The sequence below is a fragment of the Hypomesus transpacificus genome, chromosome 17 (assembly GCF_021917145.1).
Source record: "Hypomesus transpacificus isolate Combined female chromosome 17, fHypTra1, whole genome shotgun sequence".
NCBI classification, from domain to species: Eukaryota; Metazoa; Chordata; class Actinopteri; order Osmeriformes; family Osmeridae; genus Hypomesus; species Hypomesus transpacificus.
In genome coordinates, this window is record NC_061076.1 from 1,394,397 (window position 1) to 1,414,497 (window position 20,101).

The 20,101-nt window shown below is 49.0% G+C and overlaps 2 protein-coding genes across 3 annotated transcripts; both read left to right on the plus strand.

Moving 5' to 3' along the window:
* Positions 1–5,127: 5,127 nt before the first annotated feature.
* On the plus strand, positions 5,128–11,146 carry LOC124479788 (ectonucleotide pyrophosphatase/phosphodiesterase family member 7-like). The gene is made up of 6 exons (XM_047038697.1): positions 5,128–5,375; positions 6,967–7,112; positions 7,272–7,904; positions 9,305–9,541; positions 9,945–10,063; positions 10,750–11,146. The coding sequence occupies exons 1-6, from the start codon at positions 5,129–5,131 to the stop codon at positions 10,808–10,810; spliced, it is 1,443 nt and encodes a 480-aa protein (XP_046894653.1). The 5' UTR covers position 5,128; the 3' UTR covers positions 10,811–11,146.
* A 533-nt stretch (positions 11,147–11,679) lies between these two features.
* Positions 11,680–19,847, plus strand: cbx2 (chromobox homolog 2 (Drosophila Pc class)). 2 transcript variants are annotated; one of them, XM_047038876.1, is made up of 5 exons: positions 11,680–11,977; positions 12,065–12,108; positions 14,308–14,373; positions 16,447–16,516; positions 16,679–19,847. In XM_047038876.1, the coding sequence occupies exons 1-5, from the start codon at positions 11,906–11,908 to the stop codon at positions 18,107–18,109; spliced, it is 1,683 nt and encodes a 560-aa protein (XP_046894832.1). In that variant the 5' UTR covers positions 11,680–11,905; the 3' UTR covers positions 18,110–19,847. The 2 variants fall into 2 exon arrangements, with proteins under 2 accessions (XP_046894832.1, XP_046894833.1); XM_047038877.1 differs by lacking the exons at positions 11,680–11,977; positions 12,065–12,108 and adding an exon at positions 13,788–14,194.
* The last annotated feature ends 254 nt before the right edge of the window (positions 19,848–20,101 follow it).

A 20,101-nucleotide genomic window follows, 5' to 3' on the forward strand; every position in this document is an offset into this window, starting at 1 on the left:
TAAACTCGATCATATACCCACGCACACACACACACATATACACACACATTCAGACACACGCACACACATAAACACACACTATGGGGGACCAGTACTCTGTAAATGCTCATCCCATTGTCATCAAAGCAGAGACAACACTCACACCCAGCACAACACACACACACCCAGCACAACACACACACACCCAGCACAACACACACACACCCAGCACAACACACACACACCCAGCACAGCACACACACGCATTCACTCTCTCTCATAAAAGCCATACAGTCCATAATACAGATGATAAGACTTACCAATATGTATCTTCAATGTCTCCGATCGTTGGCGGTGCATCAAACTCTGTGTCCCATTGTCCACAGTGATGGAGATGCACATCCCTGTATGTACACACAAACCCAGAACGACACACACACTTCCAGCACAACACACACACCAAACACAAGGACGAGTAAGGTCATAATGTCTAGTAGATTCAGATTGATGGAGTGCTGGCCTGTGTGTTGAGCCTTTGAACTGTGTTCCACAGACAGACGTCCAGAGGAGAGGGCCTGGAACCAGGAGGACTCAGACAGACGTCCAGGGAAGAGGGCCTGGAACCAGGAGGACTCAGAGAGACGTCCAGAGGAGAGGGCCTGGAAACAGGAGGACTCAGACAGACGTCCAGGGAAGAGGGCCTGGAACCAGGAGGACTCAGACAGACGTCCAGGGAAGAGGGCCTGGAACCAGGAGGACTCAGACAGACGTCCAGGGAAGAGGGCCTGGAACCAGGAGGACTCAGACAGACGTCCAGGGAAGAGGGCCTGGAACCAGGAGGACTCAGACAGACGTCCAGGGAAGAGGGCCTGGAACCAGGAGGACTCAGACAGACGTCCAGGGAAGAGGGCCTGGAACCAGGAGGACTCAGACAGACGTCCAGGGAAGAGGGCCTGGAACCAGGAGGACTCAGACAGACGTCCAGGGAAGAGGGCCTGGAACCAGGAGGACTCAGACAGACGTCCAGGGAAGAGGGCCTGGAACCAGGAGGACTCAGACAGACGTCCAGGGAAGAGGGCCTGGAACCAGGAGGACTCAGACAGACGTCCAGGGAAGAGGGCCTGGAACCAGGAGGACTCAGACAGACGTCCAGGGAAGAGGGCCTGGAACCAGGAGGACTCAGACAGACGTCCAGGGAAGAGGGCCTGGAACCAGGAGGACTCAGACAGACGTCCAGAGGAGAGGGCCTGGAACCAGGAGGACTCAGACAGACGTCCAGAGGAGAGGGCCTGGAACCAGGAGGACTCTGTCCGGGTCCACAGCCCAGCCATGATACCAAGAGGCCAGGACTGAAGGATACTTCTAGAATGCCCTATTTCTCAGGGAACACAGATCTGCTATTTGGTTGAATGGGACTGCATTGTGAGTCCCCACAAGAATGGCAATACAAATGTATGTGTGTGTGTGTTTTCGAGTGTGTCTTCACACCTGTATGTTCTAGGCACTTTACTGGCCATAACAGTTCACTGAATGTTGTTTTGTTTTCAGAACACAACAGGGCAGTTGCACTCGCAAATATGCACACACACACACACACACACACACTTCCCCCTGGGTGACATTCTCTCTGTTTAAGCCTGGGTGTTGACAGGTGTGAAAGAGTCCACCCACCCCTCTCTCTCTCTCTTTACTTCTCTCTGTTTTCCTCTTCCCCTCTCTCTCTCATCCTTTCTCTCTCTGTGGTAACACTCCTCTAGTGAAATGAGGTGTGTGTCAGAGGAGAGGGGCCCAGGGTGACAGCTTTATAGGGTTAGGGTTAGGTTACTGCCAGATACTACATGGGGGAGAGAGGGAGGAGGGGAGACAGGGGGAAGGGAGAGAGGGAGGAGGGGAGAGAGGGAGGAGGGGAGACAGGGAGGAGGGGAGAGAGGGAGGAGGGGAGAGAGGGGAGAGAGGGAGAGAGGGAGGAGGGGAGAGAGGGAGGAGGGGAGACAGGGGGAAGGGAGAGAGGGAGGAGGGGAGAGAGGGAGGAGGGGAGACAGGGAGGAGGGGAGAGAGGGAGGAGGGGAGACAGGGAGGAGGGGAGGAGGGGAGAGAGGGAGGAGGGGAGAGAGGGGAGAGAGGGAGGAGGGGAGAGAGGGGGAGGGGAGAGAGGGGGAGGGGAGAGAGGGAGGAGGGGAGAGAGGGGGAGGGGAGACAGGGAGGAGGGGAGAGAGGGAGGAGGGGAGAGAGGGGGAGGGGAGAGAAGGGGAGGGGAGACAGGGAGGAGGGGAGGAGGGGAGAGAGGGAGGAGGGGGAGAGAGGGAGGAGGGGAGACAGGGAGGAGGGGAGAGAGGGAGGAGGGGAGAGAGGGGGAGGGGAGAGAGGGAGGAGGAAGGAGGGGAGAGAGGGTAGACAGGGAGGAGGGGAGAGAGGGGGAGGGGAGAGAGGGGGAGGGGAGACAGGGAGGAGGGGAGAGAGGGGGAGGGGAGAGAGGGAGGAGGAAGGAGGGGAGAGAGGGTAGACAGGGAGGAGGGGAGAGAGGGGGAGGGGAGAGAGGGAGGAGGAAGGAGGGGAGAGAGGGAGGAGGGTAGACAGGGAGGAGGGGAGATAGGGAGGAGGGGAGAGAGGGAGGAGGGGAGAGAGGGGGAGACAAAAAGACGGGGGGATAGAGGGGGAGACAAAAGAGAAGGGAGAGACATGAAGAGAGAGGGAGACAGAGGGGGAAGGTAGGAAGAGAGGGGGGGAGACGTGAAGCTAAAGCCATGCAGACATAACCTTTCACTCCAAATCGTTTTCGTATTGACCACCTTTTGGCATTGGTAGCTCTGGCTGAGCCCAGGTCAGTACCAGGAGCTGAGGAGTGCAGGCAGGGGTCAGTACAACACCATAAACAGCTCCTCAGCCACCTTCACATTCAGGCCACAGCCAGCCAATCAGCTTGCTCCCCCGGCACGCTAACCCCTCCTTGACCCACACATCAATCTGACGCTGTCCGCTCCACTCACGTTATCTAGCCTGCCTGATAAAACGAGCTATCAGCTAGCTAACTGCAGACCACAGAAGAAGAGTAGAGAACTAACTGCAGACCACAGAAGAAGAACACTGAACGAATGCAGAGAAGTGAACATAAATGGATGTTGTTGGTTTTATTGGGGTTTATTTGATCTTGTCAGTGTGTTACTCAACCCATGCAGTAGGAGTTCCTGGTGAAAGCATGAAAGCAGCTTTGTGAGTAACCTGAGGATGACAAGATAGTTTGATCCAAGCACAGTGCAACCCTTTCTGTCATGCTTGTTTTGTGTAGGCGGAACTACACTAGAAACAGTTCACCAATTTGTTTAGTCGTTTTTTTTTCTCTTTTTTTTTTGTTTTCAAAGAAAATGCTTTCAGAAAGTGCCTCATCCTGCAGTTCTGACTTTTAACTCTCGTGAAATCTTTTGGTTTTAAAGTATGGGTTTCCAGTTTGTGGGTGTGTGTGTGTGTCGATATGATAACGTTCCGCTAGCAGGAATATAAGGAGGCTCCTTCTGTCTCTGCACCCCAGAACACGCGAGTCAGATGGCTGAGCGGTGAGGGAGTCGGGCTAGTAATCAGAAGGTTGCCGGATCGATTCCCCGCCGTGTCACATGATGATGTGTCCTTGGGCAAGGCACCTACTTGCCTCGGGGGGAATGTCCCTGTACTTACTGTAAGTCGCTCTGGATAAGAGCGTCTGCTAAATTACTAAATGTAAAACGTAATTGAACACAACTCACCTGATGTTGCTGACGAGCCGGGGAGAGTGCCCAGTTCATTAGCAGTGGCAGGCTAATACATAAAGATAGAGAGAGGAAAGGTGGATGAATGTTGTCTCTTATCTCCAGCCTCCCCCCTCCCTCCCTCTCTCCCGCCCCCCAATCCACGTTAGATTAGACAACTCCCTTGAACTTCTGTCAAGGACACTCACACAGCTAGAAAGAAGAAAAAAAAAAGAATTTGAAAACATGTCTTATCAGCTGATTTGATGGACATTGATAAGGTGACGTTGCAGAGTTAGATGTACAGCATCTGGCTTCGAGGCGCGTTCCGGACAGAGGTTGTGTCAAAAGGGCTTAGCTTCTCCCTTGGCTGCTGTCGGGGCTGCTAAAATCAATTGGGAAAAACCCCTTAAAAAGGGTATTTAGTGGTAGCCTGAAGCTAGGTACAACATTGGGCTGTGAGTTATTAAAATGAATATGTCTATTAGGGTTCCGCTCTCTCCTGAGAGCGCTCCTGTTCCGTGAAGAGAGATTGTTCAGGGGGTCGGCTTTGTTCTGCGGGCGTCGGATCGATCATGGAGCATCTCCAGTCAAGGTGAACCCCTCAGTAGCGTGATTCCTCTCTGTCACACATCCACCAGGAACTAACAGATGGGAGGAGAGGCAGATGGAGAGAAGGACAGACAGGGAAAGGATAGGGGGGGGGACACAAGTGCGGAGAGAAAAGCAGGAAAAACAGGCAGAGAGACAGACAGAACGGAAGACAGGCAGAAAGACCGACAGAAAGGAAGACAGAAAGACAGACCGATATGGGCAGGCCCACAGCTGGCAGAACTGACAGTGTCAGAAGGATCCAGAAGACACATCCATGCCAATACCTAATCCAGACTAACAGCTTCCCATAAGTGATTATCCAACAACAGGCCCTAAACCAGTCAGGTGCGTCGAGCCATGTTTGACCATGTGCTGACAGAAAGTCTTGTCTAATCAACCAGATGGAGCGATTAGATTATCAGAGTTATATGGACCTTTGTTCATACTGTGTTTGTCCTGGCGTGCCTGAGTGGGATGGCAGAGGGGGAGGAGCCACTGCTGATTGGGTGAACCAGAGGGAATCATCCAGACGCTGCTCTCGACCAGAACACAAGATGGTCTGGAAGATTCCGCAGGACTTACTTTCACTGCTGGACTGAACTGCATCGTCTGGAATCACAGTGTTGTCTCAGAGTACAGTCGATTCATACTCAACAGTACTGTCTGACTTTTAACTGACAGAGAGAGAGAGAGACAGAGAGACAGAGAAAGATAGATAGAAAAGGTCAATTATAGTCAGAGGATAGTCCTGGTAAAGTCTAAGTTGTGTCTTCTACACGGCACTGAACAGCATAGTGGAGAGAACCAGGAAGGGCTCCATGAGGGGGTCTATCCCCATGTGGCTCCCCGTGGCTCTGAGCCTGCTGCTGGGCCACGTCTGCAGCGGAGCCCCCCTCAGCCTGTCCAGACCCAGCGGCCAGCACAAGGTCTTGCTGATCTCCTTCGACGGCTTCAGATGGGACTACGACCGCGACGTGGACACGCCCAACCTGGACGCCATGGCGATAGACGGCGTGAAGGCCCACTATGTGACGCCACCATTTTTCACCATCACCAGCCCCACACACTTCACCCTGCTCACAGGTAATGACAAACAGACAGGCAGGCAGACAGACAGACAGACAGACAGACAGACAGACAGACAGACAGACAGACAGACAGGCAGGCAGGCAGGCAGGCAGGCAGGCAGACAGACAGGACAGAAAGACAGACAAACAAACAGATAGGCAGACAGACAGACAAACAGATAGGCAGACAGACAGACACAGGCAGGCAGGCAGGCAAGCACTCACTATTGCTCCACAAGCCCTGGTGGTGAAGTAGCCCCACTGACATTGCTGGGATCACACATGAACATTCATAGCATGAGAATATCCTTGAGTTCGCTCCTGTAGGAAACCCAGGTGGATGGACCTTACTCTGGGGCTCTCTACACTTACACTTCCTAGAGAAAATGAGTGGGACGACAGCCCACAGTCTTTGACCTTTGACCTGAGGATGGTCTGGGTTCAACCCTGCTTTGTGAATGAAACTATTTTTGTTTAGCAGACTCTCATTAAAAGTGACAAACATGCAACCTCTTGCAGTCAATTATAATCTGAGCAATGCCATTCTCTACCCATTCCATAAAGGAAGTGAGATCTCCACAGAAGAAGTAAGAAAACCATAGAGGAAGAAAGAGAACCACAGAGGTAGTAAATACCACCTTAGAGGAAAAATGGCATTAGCACAAATTCAATGTCATCCAACAGCCTTCTCAGACCTAAGACCATTAACACAGGAGGGGTTAACTGGGGAATTCACTTTTATTTATTTATTAAAGGCTCACAAATCATCACACAGCGCTTTAAAAAGAAATTTAACTTCCTTGAAATTAAATTCCTCTAATCTGCGATGCTAGTCTTAAGACCTTGTCCAGAAACGAGCCACACTCAGAATGCCCTGGAAATTGATAGAATTTTTAACGTGAGCGAGCGAGACTATGAATAATGAGTGTGTTGGCGTTCCGGAAGGTTTTTTTAATGAATAATGAGCAAGCTGGGGTTGACTGAAAGGTTTCTCATGAGACCTGTACGATAACCCACTGAAATAACCTTTCAGTTTCTGGTGAAAGTTCCTAATAATGGTTCATTGTTTCTACATATATGGTTTATTTGATAAAACACCTGGGTCTATATGGCACCGGGAGTTTTTTAAACGTTCCTGTTAAAAATGCATTGCAGGGTGAAGGCTAGCATGTGGACTATGCTAGCAGTGTGTGTGTGTGTGTGTGTGTGTGTGTGTGTGTGTGTGTGTGTGTGTGTGTGTGTGTGTGTGTGAGCTGTTTGACTTTGCGGGATACTGTATGTAAACAGACTGTGTTCATGCTGTGCAATGTAATTAACTATAGTGACAAATCTTGTTTTTCCTAAACACTTCGGTTGCTGATTAGTTAAACTTGTGCTTTGACGCTTTAACGTAACTGCTAGCTACCGGAAGTTGTAGACCTGCGTTGTGCAATATTTCCGGAAGTAATGGGTGCATAGTGAATTTGTAACATTTTCATTTTCATTGGTTTGGCAGCCCACCTGCATTACCCTCGCTGACCACTAGAGAGCCACATGTGCAGCTTGACGTTGCCTTGACAATAAAAGGTGCACAGTTCTTATGATTCCTATTTCCTGTGTGTGTGCAGGTCGCTACGTAGAGAACCATGGTGTGATCCACAACATGTGGTTCAACACCACGACCAAGGAGAAGAAGCCGTACTACCAGACTCAGTTTGTGAATGAATGGTGGGACAACGGGACGTTACCTATCTGGATCACAGCCCAGAGACAGGTCCGAACAGCACAGCACTGTGTGTGTGTGTGTTCCCACTGCGTTTGTTGTGTGTATTTACACAGGCTACCTGTGTTTGTGTGAGCGTGTGTATGCATACTCTATTTGCTATGTGTATTTACACATCGTGTGTGTGTGTGTGTTCTCTCTCTCCTCCAGGGTCTGAAAGCAGGTTCCCTCCACTTCCCGGGCACCGCTTCCTCCTACCAGGGCGAGCGCGCCATGGCGACGGACGTGGAACCCGGTTTCTATAACTACAAGAACGAGACGCTGTGGCGGCGGAACGTGGACAAGGTCATGGGCGACTGGTTCGGGGACATGGACCTGGACTTCGTCTCGCTGTACTTCGGAGAACCGGACGGCACTGGACACAGATACGGGCCGGACTCTCCCGAGCGGCAGGAGATGGTGAAGCAGGTGGACCGCACAGTCGGGTACATCCGCAGCTCAGCGCAGCGCCACGGCGTGGCGGAGCGCCTCAACATCATCATCACGGCCGACCACGGCATGAGCAACGTGTACAGGAACGGCCTGGTGAAGGAGATCGTGCTCTCCAAGATCCCTGGCTTCTCCTTCAGTGACCTCTCCTTCCACCTGGTGGACTTTGGGCCCTCGGGCATGCTGCTGCCTAAGGAGGGCCGTCTGGACAAGGTGTACTCCGCCCTGAAGGGGGCCCACCCGCACCTCCACGTCTACACCAAGGAGGACCTGCCCCAGAGGTTGCACTTCTCCAACAACAATCGCATCCTTCCCATCATCCTCTTCTCCGACCCTGGATACGTCATCAATGGGGTAGGTTGGTGGGTGGATGAATTAGTGGGTGGATGTATGGATGGATTTATGCTTAGCAACCTATATGAATACTAGTTTGATAGATCACAACAACGACCTGTCCTGAAAGGGTTTAAAACAGCCAGCTCAAATCCTAAATATTCCGAAAACCCAGCGTGACATTTTCCACCGGACCCAGGATTATATTGGAAAAATTACCAAGTTAATTTGGCTTGTAGCGATGGAGAAAATGGAATCTTTCAGAGCGGAAACAAGGCATTAAATTCTAATCCTAATACATTACAGTTTTAATCAAGTGTATTAGGGCCTCCCCTAGACCAGCCCAGACACAGGGAACAGATCCGACCAGAATCCTCTCTGGGTGTTCAAATTCTACATTAGCAATTACATTCAATCCTGTTCTGAAGCTTCACTGAAGTGCACACGAGACACATTCCCTCCACACTGGTCTGAGAATCGACGTTACATTTGACATGGTATCGATACGTCGAACACTTTCATCCAAAGCGACACACAAATAGTGCATTCAGAAACGACAGTGGTAATATCAAGGATCGGAAGTCCTGACGGTATTCTAATGGTCAAGGAGTCAAGAAACGAGGGCATATGCTTGATATTGCTTGTACAAAAGGGCTACACGAATACAATTGTATTTGTTTTGTAGCTTCAAAAGTCCCCTCCATGCTTGAAGACAGATTGTTTAGAATAATAAGTCTTCTTTGATGTGCCTTGCTTTGTCTTCAGAGAACAATCCAAGCAGTTTACTGTAATGAACATAGAAAACATTTCCTCAGAAGAACCCCACTGGTTACAGCATCACAGAGATATCTGTTCTTTTAATACTCGCTGATATCTCTTGTCTGGTATCTCTTGTCTGGTATCTCTTGTCGAGTATCTCTTATATCGGTCTGTTATCTGTATTTCATGGCCTCAGTGTTGGAAAAGTGCTCTCAGTTTCATCAAAGGCTAGGTAAAGTCCATAGAAATGCTAAATAACAGTAAACATAACATTATGCTGTGTATGTCGATTTTTCTATGTGCTTTATGTGAGCAATGTCTGTTAAACAGTGAAGAACACTGAAATTCTCTGCTGGCGTTGTCTAAACGACTCCTCCACAAGTTAGCCTACAGCCCCCTCTGTTGGGAGGAAGAGATAATAGCAGGGAGGGGAGGTGGAATTCACATGCAGCCCTCTCAAAAATGTGACCCCAGGAAAGCTCACCGATTATGTCTGACTAAAGACAAAGACTGAGTTGCTTCTGACACATTTAAAGACATACACATTTCATTCAGACACATTAATCCAAAGCGATGTACGGGCGGGATTCGAATCTGCGACTTCTTGATCTGCAGTCAAATGCTTTGAATCAATGACCATCACCCACCGTTTATCCCTCCAGTACCTCCCAGTGCAGTTCCACAACGGAGAGCATGGCTTTGACAACGAGGAGATGGACATGAAGCCTTTTTTCAGGGCTGTGGGACCTGCCTTCCAGAGGAACCTGGAGGTCGGGCCCTTCGAGACGGTCAACATCTACCCACTGATGTGTCACATCCTGGGGATAAATCCTGAGGTCAACGATGGGCACCTAGACAACACCAGACACATGTTGGCCTCCGAGATCCAGGGTGAGTTTGCTTTCCCTCTGTGTCCTTTTCTGCATACTGTTTCTATCTCTCTATACATCTCTCTATCTCTATGCATCTCTCTATCTAGCTCTATCTCTCTATCATATCTCTATCTATCTCGCTATATCAATCGATTGACATTAATCGTTTTACGATAAGGGCGGTTTCGCCATCGCAAAGGCTCATAGTCCATTAAGCCAACATTGACGTGGTAAACAATAACAGGCCTGCAGCAACATAAAAACAAACATCAGCATTCAATCATTTAGAAAAGACCCAGGAAACGGGAACGTTGTTAAGGAAGATACAACTGCAGTAACGACTGTGTGCCTCCACCTAGATCAAGAGGTGGCAGGGACTGCCTACCTACCCATCTATTCATCCCTCTCTGATCTATCTATTTCAGAGCAGCTTGATGTGAACATCCTGGCCCAAGTTTTCACTGGTCTGTCTGCTGTGGCGGGGTTCCTGGTGGTGGTCTTCATTGCTGCGATGTCCGTCCGCCTCTACAGCAACAACGACAAGCGCAAGTGAGTATCATAGCCTCTCTTTCTTTGTCTCTCAATGTTGTTCTCTTTCCCTCCGTCTCTCTCTCTCTTCTCATGTCTCTCTTCTTCTCTGTCTTCTTCTCTCTCCCTCTGTCTCTCTTTTCTCTCCCTCGGTCTCTCTCTCTCTTCTTCTCCCTGTGTCTCTCTCTCTTCCTTTCTTTCCCTCTGTCTCTCTTTTCTCTCCCTGTGTCTCTCTCTCTTCCTCTCTCTCTCTTTTCTCTCCCTCTGTCTCTCTCTTTTCTCTCCCTCTGTCTCTCTCTCTTCCCCCCTCTCCCTCTGTCTCTCGCTCTTTCTTCTTCTCTCTCCCTCTCTCTCTCTTTCTCTCTCTCTCTCTGCTGGCTAGCTATGTTAGCGGAGGTAATGAGAGAGCAATGACTGGGACTGGCTGGGATATGGTGATGTTGGCCTAATCAGCTAACACTTGTGCAGATCTACAGATGGTGTTGACTACTGCAGACACGGGCGCTACGCACACTCCTTAATCATTCCTCACACGGCTGAGAGGTGCAAATGTATTCTGTGAAACCAGCTTACAATACGCACACCTTCTGCACTCATATGCGCTGAAGCAGTACAGAAAGTGTGCATACAATGTGATTCAGTAAATGAGGGAAAATTGGACTGCCTGACTGACTGACTGACTGACTGACTAATTTTCTCTGTTTCAGGACTGAGGAGGAACTGCATCACCATGAGAAGGAGACAGAAATTAAGCAAACATCTTTATGAACACCAAACTGAATGTGCATTCGCATCACTGTTGGGGGACGAAGGCCCACGGATGAAGGGAGAAGGAGACAAGGGGACAACTGGAAGAGGAGGAAAGGGGACATGGGATTTGGACAAGGGGACGAGGAGAAGTAGACATGTACAGCAGGTTCCTGACTAGGCCGGGCTGTTAGCTTGCTGTAAGCTGAGACACGTTCCACAGAGATCTGGTATCACAGTTCCCCATCTGCATGAGAACAGACACAATGCACCCTGGGAAACAGACACAATGCACCCTGGGAAACTAGCAGTTGTAGTTGTTCACCTTGTTTAAGGCTCTAAAAATGTCAAGGAAGAAAGGTGGTGGTGGGGTAAGGGGGGGTGGGGGAAGTGGGGGGTGGGGGAAGTGGGGGGGAGCTAAAGGGGGGCCTTCATGGAATTTATGATTATCATTCTCTAATGAATGTAACTCTAATTATGAAGATGTTTTCTTTCTTTCTATATGATAATAAAGACCACAACAAAAATACATGTGTAAATTGAATTTAATGATGACTCAATGTTTGTGTCTGAAGTGATGTGACAAAGTATATATTGAGATGTTGTGTTTTTCTCAAAGAACAGCATGTTCTTTCTTTTCACTACAACAACGTACGAATTAACAATAGTCATTTGTATTTTCGATCAACTTGAAAGTAGGCCCTTTATGTTGAGGCCAATAACTTATGAATACATTGTTTTCCAATGTAATACATGTAATACACTTTGTAATAATGTCATAATTTAGAATGTCATACTTATAAGAGAATGTAAACATGTTTGGTCATGACACAATTGAATTCCATTTGCACCAGAAACTAATTAGATATCTAGACTCGTAACAACTTCGCGTGGCAAAAAATAAAATAGGCTACTGTTGCAGTTTGTACGTGTGTGAGAGAGCGGGGAGGGGTCGGCTGTGGGAGGGTGGTGTCGTAGACCTATGGTCAGAGTAAGTTGGTGAATGCAAAATTCACAAGGACGGTAACTGTGAAGGGACACGTTTGGAAAACGCGTTTCCCGTTTCACCCTCTATTCTTCTCTCATGAAAGAGTCTATAGAAGGCGACAGGCAGTCATGGAGGAGTTGAGTGCTGTGGGAGAACAGGTCTTCGATGCCGAATGCATCCTGAACAAACGAATGAGAAAGGTTGGATACTATCTAGCGTAACATTGCCATTAAGATCGTCGCTTTTCCTACGCGGTTCGGTAACGTTTCTAATGTCTATTTCCGCAGGGAAAGTTGGAGTTTCTGGTGAAGTGGAGGGGATGGTCATCCAAGTAAGTAAGACTGCGCGAGCGGCGGTACTGCTGCAGCTGCAGTTGCGCGAGCCTCAAACAATGAAAACAACAACAACAGCATGTCGCTTGTTGCTTTTCAAAATATCGTAGTATTGTGGTTAAACATTTTATGCTGGTTTTGTTTTATGACTAAATGATTTATCCACAAATCTCTTGAGTACATAGTAGGTATATCTCGTGTTTTTACGCCAGTTGGCTTTTGTTCTGAGACTCCGGTTTTTATCAATTCGAACCCAGGCATAGGCTATTAAGTTTATCAACAGTTTTTTCCCCCACCCCACTACCAACGTCTTCTTGTGCGTTATATTTGTAATTATTTATTTTTGTGCACATACTTACAATTCGTTGTCTTTTATCAACGGTAGCTTCGTTTGTAGTTTTTCACAGCAAGTTGTTAAAACTTTAAGAAAGCTCCGGCTCCACTGTGGCAATTTTAACGTCGATTGCTGTTTTTCAGTGTTGTTTTGAAACGTGTGATTATATTGTTTCAACGTTTTCTTTGGATATGACTGTTGCCCCGCAGAGCATTGTAGTCGTTCTGGTGTGTTCGGGTGCCATCTGCCTTAACCCCCCTGACACGCGCGTCCTCACTTGAATTGCTCAGGTCTTCGATGCTGTTACATTGTTGCCGTTAATACCGTCACCAATGAGCCTTATGTATGTCAATCATTCCTGGGGTTCTACCCTTGTTTAACTCCGGTATCTCGCAGTGCCGTCTTTTCACTACAGATCGCATGGTCATGGGTGAGAAATCAGGCCCAACAATTTGTGGTCTAAGCAACGCCGAAACCATCAATTATAGAAAGTAGTTGGTTATGACTAGATGATACCTTGTTATGCGTTGGGTTACGTACAGATTTTCAGTTGTTGTCTTCAGTTTGAAACCCAAGCCAATTTTTGTCTTTTTTTTTAAGCAAATAGGCCTTCACGTTTGAAAAAGAGAATCATTATCAGGCAAAGCTTCTTCTTCCATGAACTGTGGAGATTTTTTGGTACCCGTCAGTTTTGGTTTCCTTTCCTCGCCTCCTCAGTAACCTGGCATCAGATGGCACCTCAGTAACCAGGCAACATGGCTCCTAGGCTACATGTGGTTTTCTCAACTGTTGTTTTTGCCCGTTGTCTTATCTTTCCCCTCCTCTGCTTGGCCTCCTCACTCTGCTCACCTCCCCCTCTCTGCTCTGTTCACCTCCTCCTCCTCCTCTCTGCTCTGTTCACCTCCTCCTCTCTGCTCTGCTCACCTCCTCCTGTCTGCTCTGTTCACCTCCTCCTCTCTGCTCTGTTCACCTCCTCCTCTCTGCTCTGCTCACCTCCTCCTCTCTGCTCTGCTCACCTCCTCCTCTCTGCTCTGTTCACCTCCTCTCTGCTCTGCTCACCTCCTCCTCCTCTCTGCTCTGTTCACCTCCTCCTCTCTGCTCTGCTCACCTCCTCTCTGCTCTGCTCACCTCCTCTCTGCTCTGCTCACCTCCTCCTCTCTGCTCTGCTCACCTCCTCCTCTCTGCTCTGCTCACCTCCTCCTCTCTGCTCTGCTCACCTCCTCCTCCTCTCTGCTCTGTTCACCTCCTCCTCTCTGCTCTGCTCACCTCCTCTCTGCTCTGCTCACCTCCTCCTCTCTGCTCTGCTCACCTCCTCCTCTCTGCTCTGCTCACCTCCTCCTCTCTGCTCTGCTCACCTCCTCCTCTCTGCTCTGTTCACCTCCTCCTCCTCTCTGCTCAGCTCACCTCCTTTCTGTTCACTGGGAGTTGATTGTCTCAGCTAACCACCTTTAGTCAGTTCTAGAACAACAGGTTGTCTTTCACAACAACCAGTTCATAGATTCCCCCCCACCCACAAAAAGTTCAGTATTTCCTTCTCACATCCCACAGTGCTTGCAGAGAGGGGACATATCAGAGACAACCACAGACATAAACATGATTTTAGCTCATAGTTACATCACCCAAAACATGCTCCAGAGAAAGGGCAATTTTAACACCTGGCCTAGGGGTTAGGGTTAGTCTCCGGGGTTAGTCTCCAATTTTTTTTCTACGTTTCCTTCGTCAACGCTGTTTTTCACCGTAGGTCATATAAGGTGAATAGAGATTGAGGAAAAGGAGGGGGTGGATTTTCGAACTAAATAACCCAGGGTTTTGAGCAGTGGGAGTTTGTGTTGTGTTGACTAAAAGCTGCCCCTCATTGTTTCAGGCACAATAGCTGGGAGCCTCAAGAGAACATTCTGGATCCCAGACTGATGTCTGCCTTCAACAAGAGGTGAGTAAGGAAGGCTGGGTGAAGGGAAGCATGTCGAAATGGATGGTTGTTAAGAGTGAAACGCACCATTCTGTCATAGGAAGTGGTATTGTTTTGAGTTTCTCTCTCAAATGTGAGATATGGGGTACTGGGATCTTTGTGATGGTGGCATCTTAAGTTCAGGCCTGATTTTAAAAGGTTGGTGTCACAGTTTGCTACTGATGCAGTCACCCAGTTCTGTAGTGTCTGTTATAAAGGAAGGAAGGAAGGATATATGCTAGTAGAATCAATGCTGCTTCTTTTAAAGAAAGGATGCACTTTTAGAGGAACAGAGGGTAAGGAATGCTACATTAGCATTGAGACGCCCCCGAAGGTTAGTAAAGAAGAACATATAAAAGTATAGAAGAGGGACATATGCTTTTTGCTTGACGTATTAAGCCTTCTGGGTAAGAAACCCAGGAGGCACAGGGATTCCCACGGAAAATGTGTTAGTTAAGGTGGTAGGGTGGGATTTTCTGTCAGAACGGGGGGCGGGGGGGGCGGCCACCTTAACTGAAAAGTGGTGCGGGAAACCCTGAGGCATATCAGGAAGAAGGATGCATGTTAGAGGAAGGGATAGAAAGGGGTGGAGGATGCATCTGCACTGGATTGAGATGGGGCCGGGCCAGGAGGGCTGTGAGTGACAAAGCAACGCTCCACCGGCTCTCTATGACCCCACCCCCCTCTCTCTCACACACACATGCTCTCTGCCCCCCATACACACACACAGACCCTCTGCCCCTCCCCTTACACACACACACACACACACACACACACACTCACCCTAACCCTCCCAGCACCCTATTCACACAACAGAGCTGAGAGGACTGCATGGGATAGGTATAGCTCGATGGTAGAGTAAGATGTTTTCAGGTTCAAATTCCCCTTGGATGTCTGCTAAATGAACACATTATTATTATTATTAATACATTATACTGGCTGATATTCCAGTGTTTAGCTCCCTAGGGCAATCTTAGAAAACAGATTTTGGAGAACGTTTTCACAGCCCGCGTGGGAAAGTCCAATTGACATTCTGGTCAGTGTTGTTGGAGTTGTGTTTGTCATGCGCCAAAGGCTTGTTTATTTAAAGGTCAAATGTTTAGTTTGTGCTCCTGGAAAAACACTGCCATAAAAAGGTTAAAGATCTGAAAGAAAAATAATGAAGAAAAAAAAAAGAGGAACATTTAGATTGTTTTAAATAAAGCGTTCTACACATGCAGTCGAGGCTGTTATCATAGGAAATGAGAAAACCGGAAAAGAAACCGAGAATATAAATCAAGCTAATCTGCTATTCTCACACCAACATTTGGGGACTTTTAATGTCACCAGGAGACCTTGAATTTGCAACCGCTGTGTTTAGTCAGGTAAGGTGTAGACATGACAACATTGCACAGGATGACAGGCGATGCTACGTACAGATATGAGATCAGAGAGTATTTGCGCTGTGCCTGGTAAACACAGGCCATCCCTTAACCATAACCACAGATATACCACTCCAGGGCATTGCTGTAGTGTCTACTTGCACCATTTGTATGTCACTTTGGATGAAGGCATCAGTTAAATGAATGACATTTTAAAAGTAGAGTTACAGGAGGTGTTATTGTTGACACGCAGGATCAAAACAAGGCCAATCTGGCTCGTTCTAACCTAGACTGTGGATACGTCATGAAGGACAACCTGTGGTTTTACTGTAAAGAGAAAACCAGGATGGATATAGGTCTGTGGTTACATTACATTTAGTCATTTAGCAGACGCTCTTATCCAGAGCGACTTACAGTAAGTACAGGGACATTCCCCCCCGAGGCAAGTAGGGTGAAGTGCCTTGCCCAAGGACACAACGTTATTTGGCACGGCGGGAAATCGATCCGGTAACCTTCTGATTACAAGCCCAACTCCCTCACCGCTCAGCCATCTGAGCCCTTGAGGTTGAGGCTTTGACTGCTAGAAGTCCTAGGTGAAAATACCCCCCCAAACTCCTGTGCTGTACCTTCGGGTTTGGATGAAAGTTGAGTGAATACGCATCGTTACATTATGAAGTGGATCTGCTTGTGACAGGGAGCAGGAGAAGGACATCGTCTTCAGGAAGCGAGGGAAGAGACCCAGGGGAAGACCGCGGAAAAATGTGGTGAGATTCCTGTTAACTCCTCCTCTGGTGACATGTGTGTCCTTACCTTTACCAGCAACATAGTCAACAAATGATACTAAATAGAAGATAAGAAACATCCCTTAATATAACAACAAATCCCTTAATATGTCTAAAAATAAATTCTCCTCTCACTTTAATCAGGAAACGGTACCCGAGGCTTCCAAGTCCAACACCTCCTCTTCATCCTCCTCGTCCTCTTCCTCCTCTTCATCCTCCTCTTCCTCTTCCTCCTCCTCTTCCTCCTCCTCGTCGGAGGATGATGACGACGGCGATGCGGACGCCAGTGACGGCAAGGCCAAGCCGGTCCTCCGAGCGCGCGAGCTGCACCCGGTACCACAGAAGAAGGCCCAGATCCTGGTGGCCAAGCCTGAACCACAGAGGAAGAGAGGCAGGAAACCTCTCCCACCCCAGCTCAAGGCCTTCCCTCCCAACAAGGCTGCACGCAAGGTCCTAAAGCCCATCCCTTCCAAAGATTCGCCCACTTCCCCCTCTACCGATCTACGGGGCGGGTCCAAAAAGTCCCTGCACCCACCCAGCTTCACCTTCATGGGGTTCCACCGGGCGTCCGGCCAGAGCAGGGGCCCCGTGACCCATGCTGGAGTGGCCGTCAAACCTCCCCTGAACTCAGCAAGCTCCCCCCGCTCTCTCTCTTCCTCCTCGCCGGCGCCTCCACTCTCCTCCATCACCTCCCCTTCCTCCCTCAACGCGACCAGTCAGAGCAGGAAGGGCTCTGATCTCCAACAGGCCGTGTGTGACCCTGGCAGCGGGGCGGGGTTGGACCTGAAGACCAACACCGCCAGATCTCCCGGAGCAGCCCAGCTCAGTCTCCACGGCAACAAACTGGTATCCACCAATGGGAGCTCTGCCCAGGCTAGTGTGGGCCAGCCCAGCTTGGGACTCACCCAAAAGAAACAAGCTCTCCCCGGGCAGACCCCACTAACGAGGGTCCCCGGTCCGAAACCCCCCCCGTTCTCTCCCCAGAAAACCCCCACCAGCCTCCAGCCCCTCAACCTCCAAAACGTCTTAAAACCCGCGCACGCCAACAACCCCGCCGCCGTCGGCAACGTCACGGCGCCGGCCTCTAGCCTCCGCGTCGCGGCCGCCAGCCCGGCGACACGTAAGGCTGCTGTCGGGCAGAGCCCCGCCCCAGCCCCCGCCCCCGCCACGCCCGGAGGCCAGACGGCCAGGAAGACCCAGCCAGGGGCGGAGGAGCCGGGGGCCACACCCGGGGAGAGGCCGACCTCCAGGACCACCCAGGGCTGGGCGGAGAGAAACCCGTCCGCTGAGTCCCCGGGCCTAAGCGGGAAGCGTGAGAGGTCAGCCTCTAAGGACGGGAAGCTGGGGAAGATGGCCGAGATGAGCACGGGGGAGGATGAGAGCAGCTCAGACTCGGACCAGGATCCCGGGGCGGCTCAGGACCTGTCCATCTCCGTCCAGACCGGACAGGACTGGAAGCCCCCTCGCAGCCTCATCGAGCATGTGTTCGTCACGGACGTCACCGCCAACCTGGTCACCGTCACCGTCAAGGAGTCTCCCACCAGCGTCGGCTTCTTCAACCTCCGCAACTACTGACCTCTGACCTCCGACCTGTCAAGAGCCTTACAGTTACGGATCCCATATCCAATCGCCAGCGTCTGGTTATCGATCTATTGATATTGACATTCAATCCATCCCCGGTTACCATTTATTGATCTGTTGATAACCCGGTCACCAGCTTCCGGTGGATGATCTAGCCATCCCCGGTTACCGGGTTCTGGTTATTGATCTGTGACCGTTGGTCATGGACGTTGAGCCCACCATGTGAAGGGGCTTTTCCAGAGGGAGCCAGGTCCATGTTCAGGGTCAGGATCTGGGGCTTGCACCAGCAGAGCAGGGCCTCCCAACCATGGAGGTCTCAACGGACTTCTGAATAGAGATTACTGGTTGTCTATAAACCTGTGAATCATTTAGTTTGGAACCCTCCTATTGTCTTAAGAAATAGTAATACCTATTACTCTTGGGTCCCAGTGACCAGGGTCAAATACATCTCATAACTCAAAATCTTTGAATGTAAAGGTGAAATTTGGCTCATTGGTACAGCTATAAGTTTGGATTCCAACCAAATAGTCATAAACAACATCAATGTCATCTAAACATACACTAATTCAAAAGAATAATAGACAAAAAGAGCTGGTCTTAGTCTAATCTCTCACAAGTGGCCTTCCTGATATGTTTGGACCTTACAGGGACTGTTACGGCCCCAATCAGTATTATCTCAGGTCATATTGACCCCAAGACATTAGGCGATGACACTGACAATTATAATTATAAATATCCCCAAATGTCAACATTCAGGGTCATTTTAGGAAGCTACATAGATTAATGTTTTGTATGACTTTCTTAGATTTGAGTATAATTTGGGAGCCGAGGACAATAGGAGGGTTAATGTTTTGAGGCGACTAAAAAAAAGACCAGAGAAAGGGAGGTTCTTTGAGTTCAGTTTTGAAGGATGTTTAAAACCTACAGTGGTATACTAGGACAATGAAGATGGATAATCAATCATTACGACAACCATATACACTCTGTTACTGAACACATGGGGTTATTTCATGGCATGTACCAATACAACATATGTAGAAACTGGATATTGAATAAGTTGTCTTAATAAGAGGGAATTATGTTGTGTTAGCTATTTAACGAGGACAGTTACTTTTTTGTTTTGTTTTTTTCTTTCAGTATTTATGGGTTTAAATGCCTACGCCTAGTCAATGTAGAACAACTTTAAACTAGTGTTTTGAATCAAAGCTCTCAGTGAATAGAGTGTTACCTAGCAATGCATCTCGTTGGTGACATCGTAATTTAGCTACCTCTATCTTGTAATCCAACCTTTACCACCTATCTCCTGTAGTCTTTGTTTTAAAGAGATCTTTGAGGAAAGCTAAAGTTAATTATGTGTGTAGCAATGTCATTACCATCCCCCTGTATTCAGCGGATGTTTACCCTGCTTCAATTGTTTCTGGAATCAAAAAGTATAATTAATAATAATAATAATAATGATACAGTACTTTCTTGTTTTTTTGTATTTTTTTGTAAAGGAAAGGCTCTAAAGACATTCAGCTTAACCTTTTAGTAGCATGTTTTCGGTTTTCTCTTCTGTATTTGGTTGTCATGATGGTAGCTCCAGAGAATGAACGGATGAGAGTTGAGGACAGAAACAGAGAGAGACCGAGGAGTAAGGCCAAGCCACAGTTATCTCATCAGTTAAACACAAGATGGCATTCCTGAGTAGAGTTCTTTCTGTTGGAACTTACAGGCTGGAGGTGGGGGGGGGGGGGGGCAGAGAGATACAGAGGCTAGGTCATATGGGAGGCTGGGGTGGCAGATGCACAAGCTGGGGGATGAGGGGGGGAGGCTGGGGTGGGAGACAGACACACGGGCCGGGGGATGAGGGGGGAGGCTGGGGTGGGAGACAGACACACGGGCGGGGGGATGAGGGGGGGGAGGCTGGGGTGGGAGACAGACACACGGGCGGGGGGATGGGGGGTGGGTGGACATAATATCTATGTTCTACACCAGTGTGTAGAT